Source organism: Cebus imitator, unplaced genomic scaffold (genome assembly GCF_001604975.1).
Source record: "Cebus imitator isolate Cc_AM_T3 unplaced genomic scaffold, Cebus_imitator-1.0 Scaffold420, whole genome shotgun sequence".
NCBI classification, from domain to species: Eukaryota; Metazoa; Chordata; class Mammalia; order Primates; family Cebidae; genus Cebus; species Cebus imitator.
The window spans coordinates 803,237-818,179 of NW_016107735.1; the positions used below are offsets into that span (position 1 = coordinate 803,237).

At 41.9% G+C, this 14,943-nt stretch overlaps 1 protein-coding gene and 1 non-coding gene across 2 annotated transcripts in view; one reads left to right on the plus strand and one right to left on the minus strand.

Moving 5' to 3' along the window:
- The window catches only part of SNIP1 (Smad nuclear interacting protein 1), a 19,093-nt gene extending 5,175 nt beyond the window's left edge, over positions 1-13,918 (plus strand). Inside the window, exons 3-4 of the mRNA XM_017509759.1 lie at positions 8,770-9,368; positions 12,470-13,918. Of these exons, the coding sequence (XP_017365248.1) occupies positions 8,770-9,368; positions 12,470-12,734 (864 nt within the window). The 3' untranslated portion in view covers positions 12,735-13,918. The remainder of the gene's footprint in view (positions 1-8,769; positions 9,369-12,469) is intronic.
- LOC119468384 lies at positions 12,217-12,359 on the minus strand. Its single transcript, XR_005197059.1, has one exon. It is a non-coding gene; the product is annotated as a U4 spliceosomal RNA (small nuclear RNA).
- Positions 13,919-14,943: the final 1,025 nt, after the last annotated feature.

A 14,943-nucleotide genomic window follows, 5' to 3' on the forward strand; every position in this document is an offset into this window, starting at 1 on the left:
TCCACTGAATTGCTTTTGCTCTTTTGTCAAAAATCAGTTGGGCATATATGTATGGGTCTATTTCTGGGATTGCTGTTCTGTTCCATTTGTCAATGTCTGTCATTCTGCCAATGCCACACAGTCTTGATTACTGTAGCTATATAATAAATCTTGAAATCATATAGACTGATTTCTCCCACTGTATTTTTCTTTATAAAAATTGCTTTAGCTATTCAAGTTCCTTTGTCATTCATGTAAGTTTTAAAACAATCTTGTCTCTATTAAAGTCTAGGCTGGTCACAGTGGCTCATGCCTGAATCCCAAAGCTTTGGGAGGCTGAAGTGGGCAGATTGCTTGAGCTCAGGAGTTCCAGACCTGCCTGGGCAACATGGTGAAACCCTTCTGTACAAAAAATACAAAAATTAGCTGGATGTGGTGGCATGTACCTGTAGTCCCTCACTCAGGAGGCTGAGGTGGGAGGATTACTTAAGTCTAGGATGTTGAGGCTGCAGTGATCACACCACTGCACTCCAGCCTGGGCAACAGAGTGAGATCCAAAAAAAAAAGTCTTGCTAGGATTTTAATAGGACTTGTGTTGAACTAGCGTTTGGGGGCAATAATTGACTTTTTACTATGTTAAATCTTCTTATCTATGAACACTGTGTATCTCCCCTTTTATTTAGATCATCTTTGATTTCTTTTATCAGCGGTTGTAGTTTTCAGCATATAAATCCTATACACATTTCTTTTTGGAATAATTATAAAGGGTATTTTAAATGAGTGTCCACATGTTCATTGCCAGTATATAGAAATATAATTCATTTTTGTGTGTTTATCTTAATCCTGTATCCTTGCTGACCTCGTTTATTCTAGGTTTTTTTTTTTTTTTTTTTTTTTTTTTTTTTTTTGATTACTTGGGATTTTCTACATAGACAATCATATCTATAAATAGGGACAGTTTTATTTTATTTCCTTTTTTTGTTTGTATTAGTCCGTTTTCATGCTGTTGACAAAGACATACCCAAGACTGGGCAATTTACAAAAGAAAGAGGTTTAATGGACTTACAGTTCCACATGGCTGGAGTGGGCTCACAATCATGGTGGAAGGCCAGGAGGAGCAAGTCACATCTTAACAGGGATGGCAGCAGGCAAAGAGAGATAAAAGAGCAATGAGAGCACACACTCTTGCTGTATTCTCAATTTTGAGGAATGAGATTTCAGTCCTCTCTTTTTTTTGAGATGGAGTCTCGCTCTGTTGCCCAGGCTGGACTGCAGTGGCATGATCTCTGCTCACTGCAGCCTCCGCCTTACGGGTTTAAGGGATTCTCCTGTCTTAGCCTCCTAAGTAACTAGGATTAAAGTCTGGGTCAGTCACAGTGGCTCACATCTATAATCCCAGCACTTTGGGAGGCCGAGGCAGGTAGATCACCTGAGGTCAGGAGACCAGCCTGGCCAACATGGTGAAAGCCATCTCTACTAAAAATATAAAAATTAGCCAGGCGTGTAATCCCAGCTACTTTGGAGGCTGAAGAAGGAGAATTACTTGAACCTGGGATGGGGAGGTTGCAGTGAGCCAAGATGGCACCACTGTACTCCCGCCTGGGTGTCAGAGCAAGACACTGTTTTAAAAAAAATCAAATTTTAAAAGACAAATAAAAAACAATATAACGGAGAAATAGGAACACTTTTACACTGTTGGTGGGAGTGTAAATTAGTTCAACCTTTGTGGAAGACAGTGTGGCAATTCCTCAAGGACCTAGATATAGAAATTCCATTTGACCCAACAATCCCATTACTGGGTATATATCCAAAGGATTATAAATTGTTCTACTATAAGGACACATGCACACGAATGTTCATTGCAGCACAGTTTACCATAGCAAAGATCTGGAACCAACCCAAATGCCCATCGATGATAGACTGGACAGGGAAAACATGGCACATATACACCATGGAATATTATGCAGCCATCAAAAACGATCAGTTTGTGTCCTTTGTAGGGACATGGATGAACCTGGAAACCATCATTCTCAGCAAACTGACACAAAAGCAGAAAATCAAACACCGCATGTTCTCACTCAGGCAGGTGTTGAACAATGAGAACACATGGACACAGGGAGGGGAGCATCACACACTGGGGTCTGTTGGGGAGAAATAGGAGAGGGACAGCAGGGGGTGGGGAGCTGGGGAGAGAGAGCATGGGGAGAAATGCCAAATATAGGTGAAGGGGTGGAAGGCAGCAAATAACACTGCCATGTGTGTACCTATGCAACAGTCTTGCATGTTCTTCACATGTACCCCAAAACCTAAAATGCAATTAAAAAAAAATATATATATATAACAACTATTTATATAGCATATACATTGAATTAGGTATTATAAGTAACCTAGCGATGATTTAAAGTATGCAGGAGGATATTCACAGACTATGTGTGCAAAATATACCATTTTCTGTAAGGAGCTTGAGCATCCTGAGATACCTTTTTTATCTGCTAGGGATTCTGGAACCAAACTCCTGAGGATACTGAGGGATGACTTTTCAATCTCTGAACCACCATTTTGTGAGGTGTTTTTTTTTTTTTTTTTTGACGGAGCTTCTTTTTTTTTTTTTTTTTTTTTTTTTTTTTTTTTTTTTTTTTTTTTTTTTTGAGGCGGAGTCTCACTCTGTTGCCCAAGCTGGAGTTAGTAGTGTGATCTCAGCTTACTGCAACCTCTGCCTCCTGGGTTCAAGCAATTCCCATGCCTCAGCCTCCCCAGTAGCTAGGATTACAGGCACATGCCACTACACCTGGCTAATTTTTGTATTTTTATTAGAGATAGGGGTTCACCATGTTGGCCAGGCTGGTCTCGAACTCCTGACCTCAAGTGGTCTGCCTGCCTCAGACTCCCAAAGTGCTGGGATTACAGTTGTGAGCCACTGCACCTAGCTGATCCACCATTTTCAAAACAAATGCTCATCATAATAATACAGAGGTATGTAAACTATAAAATGAGAGTATCGTTTACTTGTCTCATCCCCAAAATTGTACCGCCTTCTCAACAAAAAAACCTCCACCTCACTTGCCAGAGGTAACCACTATGATAGACTCTCTGTCCAGCATCACATGGCCTTCTCCCATGAATCTCTCTCTTCTTTTCCAAGGTCACCAGTCATATGGGATTAATGACCTGCACTTCTCTAGTTTGACCTTAATTTACTACATTTGCAGTTACCCTATTTCTAAATAGGGGGGAGATACACATTTAAGTCATCTGCATATAGCTGTATGAAAAGCGTTAGGATTAGATGAAATTACAAAGGAAATGACTGTAGATAGAACAACCAATGGAGGACTAAATCCAGCTGTGATCCAGTGTGAAGAAATTGCAGTGACATCAGCAAAGGAGACTGAAAAGAAAGGAAAGCAAGAGAATCTGGTAACTCTGATGCCATAAGAAGGAAGTGTGTTAAGGACAGTGATTAACTCTGTTAGATGCTGCTGATAGTTATGTGTAATGAAGACTGAGAATTGGCCACTGGAGTTAGCAACATGGAGGTCACTGGTGATCTTGACCAGCAATTTTAGTGGAGTAGTAAGGTTGAGACCTCATTGCAGGGATTTAAGAAAAGACAAACAAACAGGTTTTTTTTTCTTTTTTTTTTTTTTTTTTTGGAGTCTTGCTCTGTTGCCAGGCTGGCGTGCAGTGGTGTGATCTTGGCTTACTGTGACCTCAGCCTCCTGGGTTCAGGAGAGTCTCCTGCCTCAGCTTCCCAAGTAGCTGGGACTACAGGCGTGTGCCACCATGCCCAGCTAATTTTTGTATTTTTTGTAGAGACGGGCTTTTACCATGTTGGCCAGGATGGTCTCGATCTCTTGAACTCATGATCTGCCTGTCTCAGCCTCCCAAAGTGCTGGGATTACAGGCATGAGCCACTGTGCCCGGCCAAAAATTATGACAGTGAGAGAAATTGGACATCACTGATTCCACCCTACTTTTTTTTTTTTTGAGACAGAGTCTCATTCTGTCACCCAGGCTAGAGTGTAGTGGTATAATCTCGACTCACTGCAACCTCTACCTCCTGAGTTCAAGTGATTCTCCTGCCCCAGCCTCCCTAGTAACTGGGACTACAGGCGCATGCCACCACATCTGGCTATTATTTGTATTTTTAGTAGAGATGGGATTTTACTGTGTTGGCCAGGCTAGTCTTGAACTCCTGAGCTCAAGTGATCTGCCCACCTCAGCCTCCCAAAGTGCTAAGATTACAGATATAAGCCACCACACCTAGTCTTTATGGCTTCTTACAGTGACTCTTAATCAGGGAAAAAGGACATGATGAGATTAGTCCTGGTGAACTCAAGGCAGATAGTGGTGGCAAGCTGGTAAATGTTTTGCAATAGGAAGGGTGGTTGTCTGAGGCTCTCTCTTGATGCATGTCTTTGCTAGGCTAGGAAGTCTAGAGAAACAGTTCTACTCTGAGCAGGTGGCCCTCACTTGAGCCCTGTGTATGGCAGGGTGAAGGCCTTGGGGGATGAGGTCTTAGTCCCAGTACTTCCATGAACATGGGTGCTCAAGTATCTCTGAGACCCTGCTTTCATTTCTTTGGGATATATATCCAGAAGTGCGATTGCTGGATCATATGACGATTGTATTTTATTTTTAGAGATAGGAGTGTCACTATGTTGCCCAGGTTGGTCTTGAACTCCTGGACTCGAGTGAGCCTCCTGCCTTGGCCTCCCAAAGTGCTGGGATTACAGGCATGAGCTACTGCGCCCTGCCTGCTTAATCATTTTTGTTATTACTGCATATATATTCTTTAAATTAGGGGCCATGCTAATTTTTGTATCATTCTAATTTTCTGCCTAATCATTTGAAAGTCTCTTACTGCTCCCTGTTTTAAAAATTTTAACCTTAATTAGCTAAACATTTTTATACATTACCTAGTCCATAGCAAGAGGTTTTTTTTTTTTTATTTGTTTTTTGCTGTCACCTTCATCCGCAATCTTTTCTTTCTTTTTTTTTTTTTTTAAACACAGAGTCTTGCTCTGTCACCCAGGCTGGAGTGCAGTGGCACAATCACAGCTCACTGCAGTCTTCACCTCCAGGCAATCAAGTAATTCTCCTGCCTCAGCCTCCCGAGAAGCTGGGATTACAGGTATCACCATCATGCCCAGCTAGTGGTAGAGATGGGGTTTCACCATGTTGGCCATGCTGGTCTTGAACTCCTGACCTCATGTGATCCACCCACCTCTGCCTCCCCAAGTGCTCGGATTACAGGCGTGAGCCACTGCACCCGGCCAGTTTTTTCTTTTTAAGAAAAAAACAAAAATATTTTTGTCCATGAATGAAGTCCTTGGGGGATCTACATCTATAAGACTTGTATGGGGTTGTTTTTTTTTTTTTTTTTTTTTTTTTTTTGAGATGGAGTCTTGCTCTGTCGCCCAGGCTGGAGTGCGGTGGTATGATCTCTGCTCACTGCAACCACCACTTCCCAGGTTCAAGCAATTTTCCTGCCTCAACCTCCTGAGTAGCTGAGATTACAGGCATGCGCCACCATGCCTGGCTAATTTTTGTATTTTTAGTAGAGACGGGGTTTCTCCATGTTGGCTAGGCTGGTCTTGAACTCCTGACTGACTTCAAGTGACCCGCCCCCCTTGGCCTCCCAAAGTGCTAGAATTATAGGTGTGAGCCAACACGCCCGGACTATAAGACTTGTTTCTGCTGCCTCTCATGCTCAGTGGCTTGTTTACATTTTCTTGTGTGTGTCTAATGCTCTTTAGTATTTAAGCTCATGCTTAGAGCTCATATCTTTTTTTTCCCCTTTGTAGATTTTTTTCTCATTGAAGATTTTCCCTTGCTTTTTGAGAGCCCAACAAAGCATTTAAGATTTAATAAGTATCTAGTTAAATTATAGTGGGAATATCTCTCCAAGGATCTCATCTGCCGACTCTATATATAGAAATATCTGGTCTTATATAGTAATTTTTAGGTATATTGTGAAACTTTCCCCTTCTCTTTTTTTCCCTCCCTTTGAACAATATATTAGATATCTTTCTATGTCATTATGTCATTCTTTTTCATGGCCGTTTAGTATTTCTTTATATGACTAGATAATAATTTAACCATTCTACCATTGCAGAATATTAGGTTGTTTCCAATTTTTTTATTACAGAACTACAGTAAACATCTGTAGGTACAGTAAAAATCTGCTAGTATTTCTGTAGGATTCATTCCTATAACTGGCATTAGTGGTTGATGAGATTTTTATTAAATACTGTCAAATTCCCCTAAATAGGCTATGCTGGTTTATACCAATACCATCAGTGGCTGAAAAATACCCATTTTCCTGTGCCTTCTTTTTTCACTCTAGATATTATTGATCTTTTTAATATTACTAATCGAAATGAGAGAAAATTCATACTTCTTTTAGAATTTGATGCTTTGATTATTAGTGTAAGCATAATCTTCATGTATTTATTGGACTTGTGTTTCTTTTCCTTTTTTTGAGACAGGGTCTCACTCTGTTGCCCAGGATGGACTGCAGTGGCGTGATCATAGCTCACTTCAGTGTCAACCTCCTGGGCTCAAGTGATCTTCCCACCTCAACTTCTGGAATAGCTAAGACTACGGGTGCATGCTGTCATGCCTGGCTCATTTTTGTATTTTTTGTAGAAATGGGGTTTTGCCATGTTGCACAGGCTGGTCTCAAAACTCCTGGGCTCAAGCAATTCTCCTGCCTTGGCCTCCCAAAGTTCTGGGATTATAGGTGTGACCCACTGCACCCAGCCCTTGGACATTTATTTCTTCTGAAAATAGTTCCTTTTTTTTTTTCTTTTTTATTTTTGAGACATACAAGTCTTGCGCTCTTATCCACACTGGAGTGCAATGGTGGAATCTCGGCCCACTGCAACCTCTGTCTCCCAGGCTCAAGCAATACTCCCCACCTCAGCCTTCCGAGTAGCTGGGACTACAGGCATGCACCACTGTGCCCAGCTAATTTTTGTATTTTTAGTAGAGACAGGGTTTCGTCATGTTTCCCAGCCTGGTCTCAAATTCCTGGGCTCAAGCGCTTGATCCATTGCATCAGCCTCCCAAAGTGCTGGGATTACAAGTGTGAGCCACTGGCACCTGGCTGTTTGCCAGTTTTTCTATTGAATTATTTCTTATTGATATATTAATATGCAGTAGTTCCCCTTATTTGTGGTTTCACTTCCTGCATCTGAAAATATTAAATTGAAAACTCCAGAAAAAAGCAACTCATAAATTTTAAATTGCTCACTACCCTGAGTCACTTGGTGTAAACTTGTATGGTCCCACCCGGAACATGAATCCTTCCTTTGTCTGGTATATCTGTGCTGTATGAGCTAACTGCCTGTCTATCACTTAGTAGCCATCCTGGTTTTCAGATAACTTGCAGTACTGCAGTGCTTGGATTCAAGTAACCTTTATTCTATTTAGTAGTGGCCCCAAAGTGCAATAGTAGTGATTTTGGCAATTAGGATATGCTGAAGAGAAGCTGTAAAGTGCTTCCTTTAAGTGAAAAGATGAAAGTTCTCAAGGAAATAAAAAAAATTGTTTTTAAATCATATATTGAAGTTGCTAAGATTTATAGTAAGAAGGAATCTTCTGTTGTGAAATCATGGAGAAGGAAAAAAAAATTCATGCTAGTTTTGCTGTTGTACCTTAAACTGTAGAAGTTAAAACCACAGTTCATAAGTGCTTAGTTAAGATGGAAAAGGCATTAAATTTATGGGTGGAAGATGTGAACAGAAATGTTTTGCATTTCAGTACCATCCATGGTTTTAGCCATCTACCACACTCAGAATGTATCCCCCTGGGACTACTGTATGTTTTGTGTTGCAAACATTTTCTACCAGGCTGATCTTTTTTTTTTCTTCTTTTTTTCTTTCTTTTTTTTTTTTTTTTCATTCTTGTTGCCCAGGCTGGAGTGCAATGGCGCAATCTTGGCTCACTGCAACCTCCCAGGTTCAAGCGATTTCCTGTCTCAGCCTTCTGAGTAGCTGCGATTATAGGCATATGCCACCACACCCGGCTAATTTTGTATTTTTAGTAGAGACAGGGTTTCACCCTGTTGGTCAGGCTGGTCTTGAACTCCTGACCTTGTGATCCACCCACCTTGGCCTCCCAAAGTGCTAGGATTACAGGCGTGAGCCACCGCACCCGGCCTAGGCTGATTTTCAATGCTGTCTTTTTCAAGAAACCATGATATGTTTCTCCATTTCTTCAGGTCTTTAAAAAAAGATCTATTTTAATGAATTTTTACAGATTTCTTCTTACATGTCTTTCATGTTTCTTGAGTTTATTCTTAGATATTTAATTTTTTTTAATTATGAAAGTAGTATTTAAAAACTTAGTATTATATTTTCATTTTTGATATGAGAGAAAGCTAGCTTCTTTCTTTACAAGTATTGTACCTGACTACTTAACTCTTTGTTCTATTTTCTGTATTCTCTTCTCTGTAAGTTTGCCTGTAGTTACCTTTGTTCTGAAAGAGAGGGAATTATTTTTTCTTCTTTTTTCTGACTAAATAGTCTCTTGTTTTTAGGGCTCTGGACATGGGCCTGTGCTAGGAGGGCTATAGCTGAATAGAGGCATGAGATACCATCTTTGAGGCCTTGCAAGGGAACGTAACCACCAAATAATCTTATTTCTGTGGGAAATGTTGTTCTAAATGCCAAAGTCCAAATTATAAAAGACTTTTTGAATGCAGTTTGTTCAAAAAGAACTAGATTTGGGCTACCTTTAGATTGTAGACTGCTTTTAAAATTATGGAATCTGTTTGAATTTCAGGAGCGTGAGGATCATCCCCGGAGAGGACGGGAGGATCGGCAGCACAGGGAACCATCGGAACAGGAACACAGGAGAGCTAGGAACAGTGACCGGGACAGACACCGGGGCCATTCCCACCAAAGGAGAACATCTAACGAGAGGCCTGGGAGTGGGCAGGGTCAGGGACGGGATCGAGACACGCAGAACCTGCAGGCTCAGGAAGACGAGCGGGAGTTTTATAATGCCAGGCGACGGGAGCATCGCCAGAGGAATGACGTTGGTGGCAGTGGTAGTGAGTCTCAGGAGTTGGTTCCTCGGCCTGGTGGCAACAACAAAGAAAAGGAGGTTCCTGTTAAAGAAAAACCAAGCTTTGAACTTTCTGGGGCGCTTCTTGAGGACACCAACACTTTTCGGGGTGTAGTCATTAAATATAGTGAGCCCCCAGAAGCACGTATCCCCAAAAAACGGTGGCGTCTCTACCCGTTTAAAAATGATGAGGTGCTGCCAGTCATGTACATACATCGACAGAGTGCATACCTACTAGGTCGACACCGCCGCATTGCAGACATTCCAATCGATCACCCGTCTTGTTCAAAGCAGCATGCAGTCTTTCAATATCGGTAAGTAACATGGAGGAAGAAACTGTAATGTGAGCAAAAACAATCATGGGGTTCGTTAGGATTACTAAGATTTTTGTTCATGTTTATGCAGAAGAATCCCATACCCTCCTATCTTATCTAAGGAGTATTGTTAATTTAACTGCTCTTTAAATAATTGCTTACATATTTATTGTAAGAACATTAAACTTTTATTTTTTATTTCCTTGAGATAAGGTCTCACTCTGTCACCCCGTCTGGAGTGCAGTGGTGCTAACACAGCTCACTCTAGTGGCAAGCTCCTGGGCACAAATGATTGTTTCCTGCCTCAGCCTCCCGAGTAACTGGGACCACAGGCATGTGCCTCTGTGCCAGCTAATTTTGAACCTGGATCTTGATAGCTTGCATGGGACATCTGTGATGATTCTCACAACAATCCTGTGAGAAGGATAGGGCAGGTTTTTGTTTCTTTGTGTGTTGGGGGTTTGGGGGTTGAGACAGAATTTTGCTCTTGTCGCCCAGGCTGGAATGCAATGGTGCAATCTCAGTTCACTGCAACTTCTGCCTCCCAGGTTCAAACGATTCTCCTGCCTCAGCTTCCCAAGTAGCTGGGATTACAGGTGCGCGCCACCATGCTTGGCTAATTTTTATATTTACTTTAGTGGAGATGGGGTTCCCCATGTTGGCCAGGCTGGTTTCGAACTCCTGTCCTCAAGTGATTCACCCGCCTCGGCCTCCCAAAGTGCTGGGATAACAGGTGTGAACTACTGCACCCAGCAGGTTTGGTTTGTTTTTTGTTGTTGTTTTTGGTTTTTTGAGACAGAGTCTCGTTCTGTCACCCAGGCTGGAGTGCGGTGGTACGCTCTCGGCTCACTGCAACCTCTGCCTCCTCTGGTTCAAGCAATTCTCCTGCCTCAGCCTCCTGAGCAGCTCGGACTACATGAATGTGCCACCATGCCCAGCAAATTTTTGCATTTTTAGTAGAGACTGGGTTTCACCATGTTGGCCAGGCTGGTCTTGAACTCCTGACCCCTCATGATCCACCCCCCTCAGCTTCCCAAAGTGCTGGGATTACAGGCTTCAGCCACCACACCAGCTGTTTTTTTGTTTGTTTTTGAGATGGAGTCTTGTTCTATTGCCCAGGCTGGAGTCCTGTGGTGCAGTCTCAGCTCACTGCAGTCTCTACCTCCCAGGTTCAAGGTTCAAGTGGTTTTTCTGCCTCAATCTCCCTAGTAGAGATTGGGGACTACAGGCACGTGCCGCCATGCCCAGCTAATTTTTGTATTTTCAGTAGAGACAAGGTTTCACCATATTGGCCAGGCTGGTCTCAAACTTCTGACCTTGTGATCCCTCCATCTTGGCTTCCCAAAGTGTTGAGATTATAGGCGCAAGCCACTGTGCCTGGCCCATTTTTTTTTTTTAACACAGCCGCCTGACTTTGAATGGACAAGTATTTATATCCCCATCTGACAGATGAGAAAACTGAAGCCCAGCAAAACCAAGTGACTTGCCTAATAAATGATCACTATAGTACAATGGGCCCCAACCTTTTTTGTACCAAGGACCAGTTTCGTGGAGGACAGTTTTTCCATGGACCAGTGGGGATGGTTTTGGGATGATTGAAGCACATTACATTTACTGTGCACTTTATTTTCTATTATCACATTGTAATATATAATGTAATAGTTACACAACTTACCATAATCTAGAATCAGTGGAAGCCCTGAGCTTGTTTTCCTGCAATTAGACGGTCCCATCTGGGGTGATGGGAGACAGTGAGAGATCAGGCATTAGGCTCATAAAGAGCACACAACCTAGATCCCACCTGTGCACAGTTCACAATGGGGTTCACGCTTCTATGAGACTCTAATGCCACCGCTGATCTGACAGGAGGCAGACTCAGGCAGTAATACAAGTGATGGGGAGCAGCTGAAATACAGATGAAGCTTGGCTTGCTTGCCTGCCGGCCCACTGCTCACCTCTTGCTGTGTGGCCCAGTTCCTAACAGGCCACAGTCCCTGGCCCCAGAGCTGAGGACCCCTGCCGTAGTAGAACTCTGCCTCAAATATAGCTCCCTTGACTCTGAAGTCTAAGTCCACTGTTTTTTCCCATTTGGACAGGAACTAAAATATATTGAAATATAGGTTAAAGAAACATATTGATTATAAACAACAGGAAAAAATGTATTTTCTTTTTCTTTTCTTTTTTTTTTTTAAATAGAGACAGGGTTTCACCATGTTGGCCAGGCTGGTCTTGAACTTCTGACCTCATGATCCACCTGCCTCAGCCTCCCAAAGTGCTGGGATTACAGGCGTGCGCCACTGTACCTGGCCTAAAAAATGTATTTTCTTAAACAAAGCAAGAGACATTGGATTCTGCATTTCTACCTTTTGATCTACTATGCCCACCCTCCAGCAAACCATTCTCACCTTTTCTGCTAAGTATATGTAAATTCCCAATTTCCCTTCCCAGGGCCATGCCTTTCCTTTGATTTATTTGATTCTCTAGAATTTTAATTTTAACTTTTAATTTTAATTTTTAACTTCTGACCTCATGATCCACCTGCCTCAGCCTCCCAAAGTGCTGGGATTACAGGCGTGCGCCACTGTACCTGGCCTAAAAAATGTATTTTCTTAAACAAAGCAAGAGACATTGGATTCTGCATTTCTACCTTTTGATCTACTATGCCCACCCTCCAGCAAACCATTCTCACCTTTTCTGCTAAGTATATGTAAATTCCCAATTTCCCTTCCCAGGGCCATGCCTTTCCTTTGATTTATTTGATTCTCTAGAATTTTAATTTTAACTTTTAATTTTAATTTTAAGCCAGGTGTTTTGTTTTGTTTTGTTTTGTTTTGTTTTGTTTTTTCAGTCTCCATAGAGACTGTCAAAAATTGCCAATGCGGACTATATTTCAAGTCGTCATAGCGGGGTATTGGGAAAAGTTTTCAATTAGCAATAATCTACGCCTCAGATAAACCTCATTGGCTACGATACTGCCACTTGCGCAAAGCTCAAGCCAGGTTGTTTACATTGTCTAGGCTGTTTTAGCAAAGAGCTTTAGAGAGGCTGGATGATCTGAGGCAGGACTTTGCTCACAGGTTTCTCTCCTTTTTCTCTGCTAGGCTTGTGGAATATACCCGTGCAGATGGCACGGTTGGCCGAAGAGTGAAGCCCTACATCATCGACCTTGGCTCAGGCAATGGAACCTTCTTAAACAACAAACGTATTGAGCCACAGAGATACTATGAACTAAAAGAAAAGGATGTACTCAAATTTGGGTTCAGCAGCAGAGAATACGTCTTGCTCCATGAGTCGTCAGACACTTCTGAAATAGACAGGAAAGACGACGAGGATGAGGAGGAGGAGGAAGAAGTGTCTGACAGCTAGCAAACTAAGAACACAAACTGAGACACCTTTTCCTTCTTGGAAGGCTTTGATTGACTCAGAGAACCATAGTGCTCTCTGTAACGCCTCTTATTGCCTTAACTGTTTTCCTCTGTTGCTGACCCAATTGTGTTACCATTTAAATTCACTGACTAATGTTTTGTCAAATTTTTTTCTGTGGCACATTGGCCACATGCCTGCAGGCATTTGTTTTCAAAACAGTCTCAGCAATTACAACACATTGTGTTTTAATAGAAGCGTTGTGGTTTTAGTTGGTGTTTTCAGAACTGCTGCCTAGAAAACTATGAACCCTTGGTTAAGGGGAAATCGTGGCTTGTTCTCTTTGTATAGTTACTTTATTTATATAGATGTTAAACTTTCTGGACCAGGTGTTTTTCTTCTGGGGCAAACCCCTGAGCAGAGAATCTTACTAAGCTTTGGTTATCACCAAACAACCTCCAGTATATACCAAAGCTTTGACCTGGTTGAGCTCTTGAGCTTAGAAGTTGATTTTGCACTTAGTGTTTTGGGGGTGGGAATGTACGCAGTCAGTAAGCATTATTGACTGTTAAACAGATGCTTTGTGGCACCTGCTTAATTAAGCCCATGACTGTACAGAAGGATCGTGGTTGCCACCAATGGGTGCTGATTCAGTGCCACAAGTGACTGAAATTGGCCGTGGATCTGTTCTTTGAGAGAATTCCTGATTTCTCCATGGAGCATGTACATAACAATTTTGATCATATTAACTGTACTTCAGTTTTGTGTTTTTATTCAAATGTTATGTCCTTTTTTTCTGAGAAATACACTGTCAGTGATGTGACAGCGTCCTTACTTTAGTAACATGTATATGTCTAAAGCAGGTTGTGTCGTTTACATGTTTCTACACATTTCGTCCTTTAAAAAACTGTTCAGAGAGGTTGTATTTACCTTCCCAAGGCTGAAAAACAGGGGAATTTCCTAGTTTCCTAGTTTTCCACCAGAGGAATATGTGTAAGTAGAAAAGTGTTAGCTGCTTACATATAGCGTGTATGTATGTATGTATATATGTAAATTGTGTGTTAAAGAGCTGATACTGATTTTCATATGACAATGTTAGGCAAAGGCCTCCCTGCATTTGAAGAGCAGGTTTTCATTTATATGTATTTTTGGGATAAAAAGTAATAAAATTTGTAAATATAGCTCCATTTCAAAGAGTAATGCTTTCCTAGCATAGAGGACCTATGTTCATAGGTCTGTTTGCTGCTAATGGAGCCTTCTGTCAGTACTTTTGAGATAAAAATAGGTAGCTGTTTAGTCTTGTGGGGCAGGTGTGTGGCCTCCAAGTCAGTGGAATGCCAGATGGTGACTTGGGGTGGGTTGGGGGAAAGTCTTCTAATGATTTAATAAGGTTATTAGATGAAAGGTAAGTTGAGCCGGGCACAGTGGCTCACGCCTGTAATCCCAGCACTTTGGGAGACCAAGATGGGTGGATCATCTGAGGTCAGGAGTTGAAGAACAGCTAGGCCAACATTATGAATCCCCATCTTTACTAAAAATACAAAAATGAGCTGGGGGTGGTGGTGGACACCTGTAATCCCAGCTACTCGGGAGGCTGAGTCAGGAGAGTTGCTTGAACCCAGGAGGTGGAGATTGCAGTGAGCCAAGATCGTGCCACTGCACTCCAGCCTGGGCAACAGAGCCAGACTCCATCTCAGGGGAAAAAAAAGAAGTTGAAGGATGTATTCTATATTGGCCACTGTAACTGCTATTTTCTTCATTTTGGTATATGCCATAGATCATGTATATGTGCTTGTCTGAAAAGTAGGTTTTGTTTTGATGAACTTTTCTTGTGATCCAGACTGGTTTTCTCTTGAGGATTTAAGCACTAAGCTGGTATCTTACTCTAGGACCTCTTTGTTCAGTTTGTGCTACAGTAACACTGCTCCGTGGTAGCCTTTGGTTTTGCTACAAACTTCATCCTGGTGGGCACTATGATAGATGGCCTCTTTGCCTACATTTTTCAGTAAGAAGTCCTAAGTGTTTAGTCAGTTTTTACTTTAGTGGAGGAATGACGTCCTGGATTAGGAAATTCTTTAGACCACATATCTGAGAAGGTGTTTTTTTGGTCTTGTTTTCCCTTCCCCTCTTTCTTTGAAGAGAGCATGTCAAAAGACAGTACCCACCTCTAAAGGCAGATATCACCAGCTGACTTTTTTTTTTTTTTTTTTTT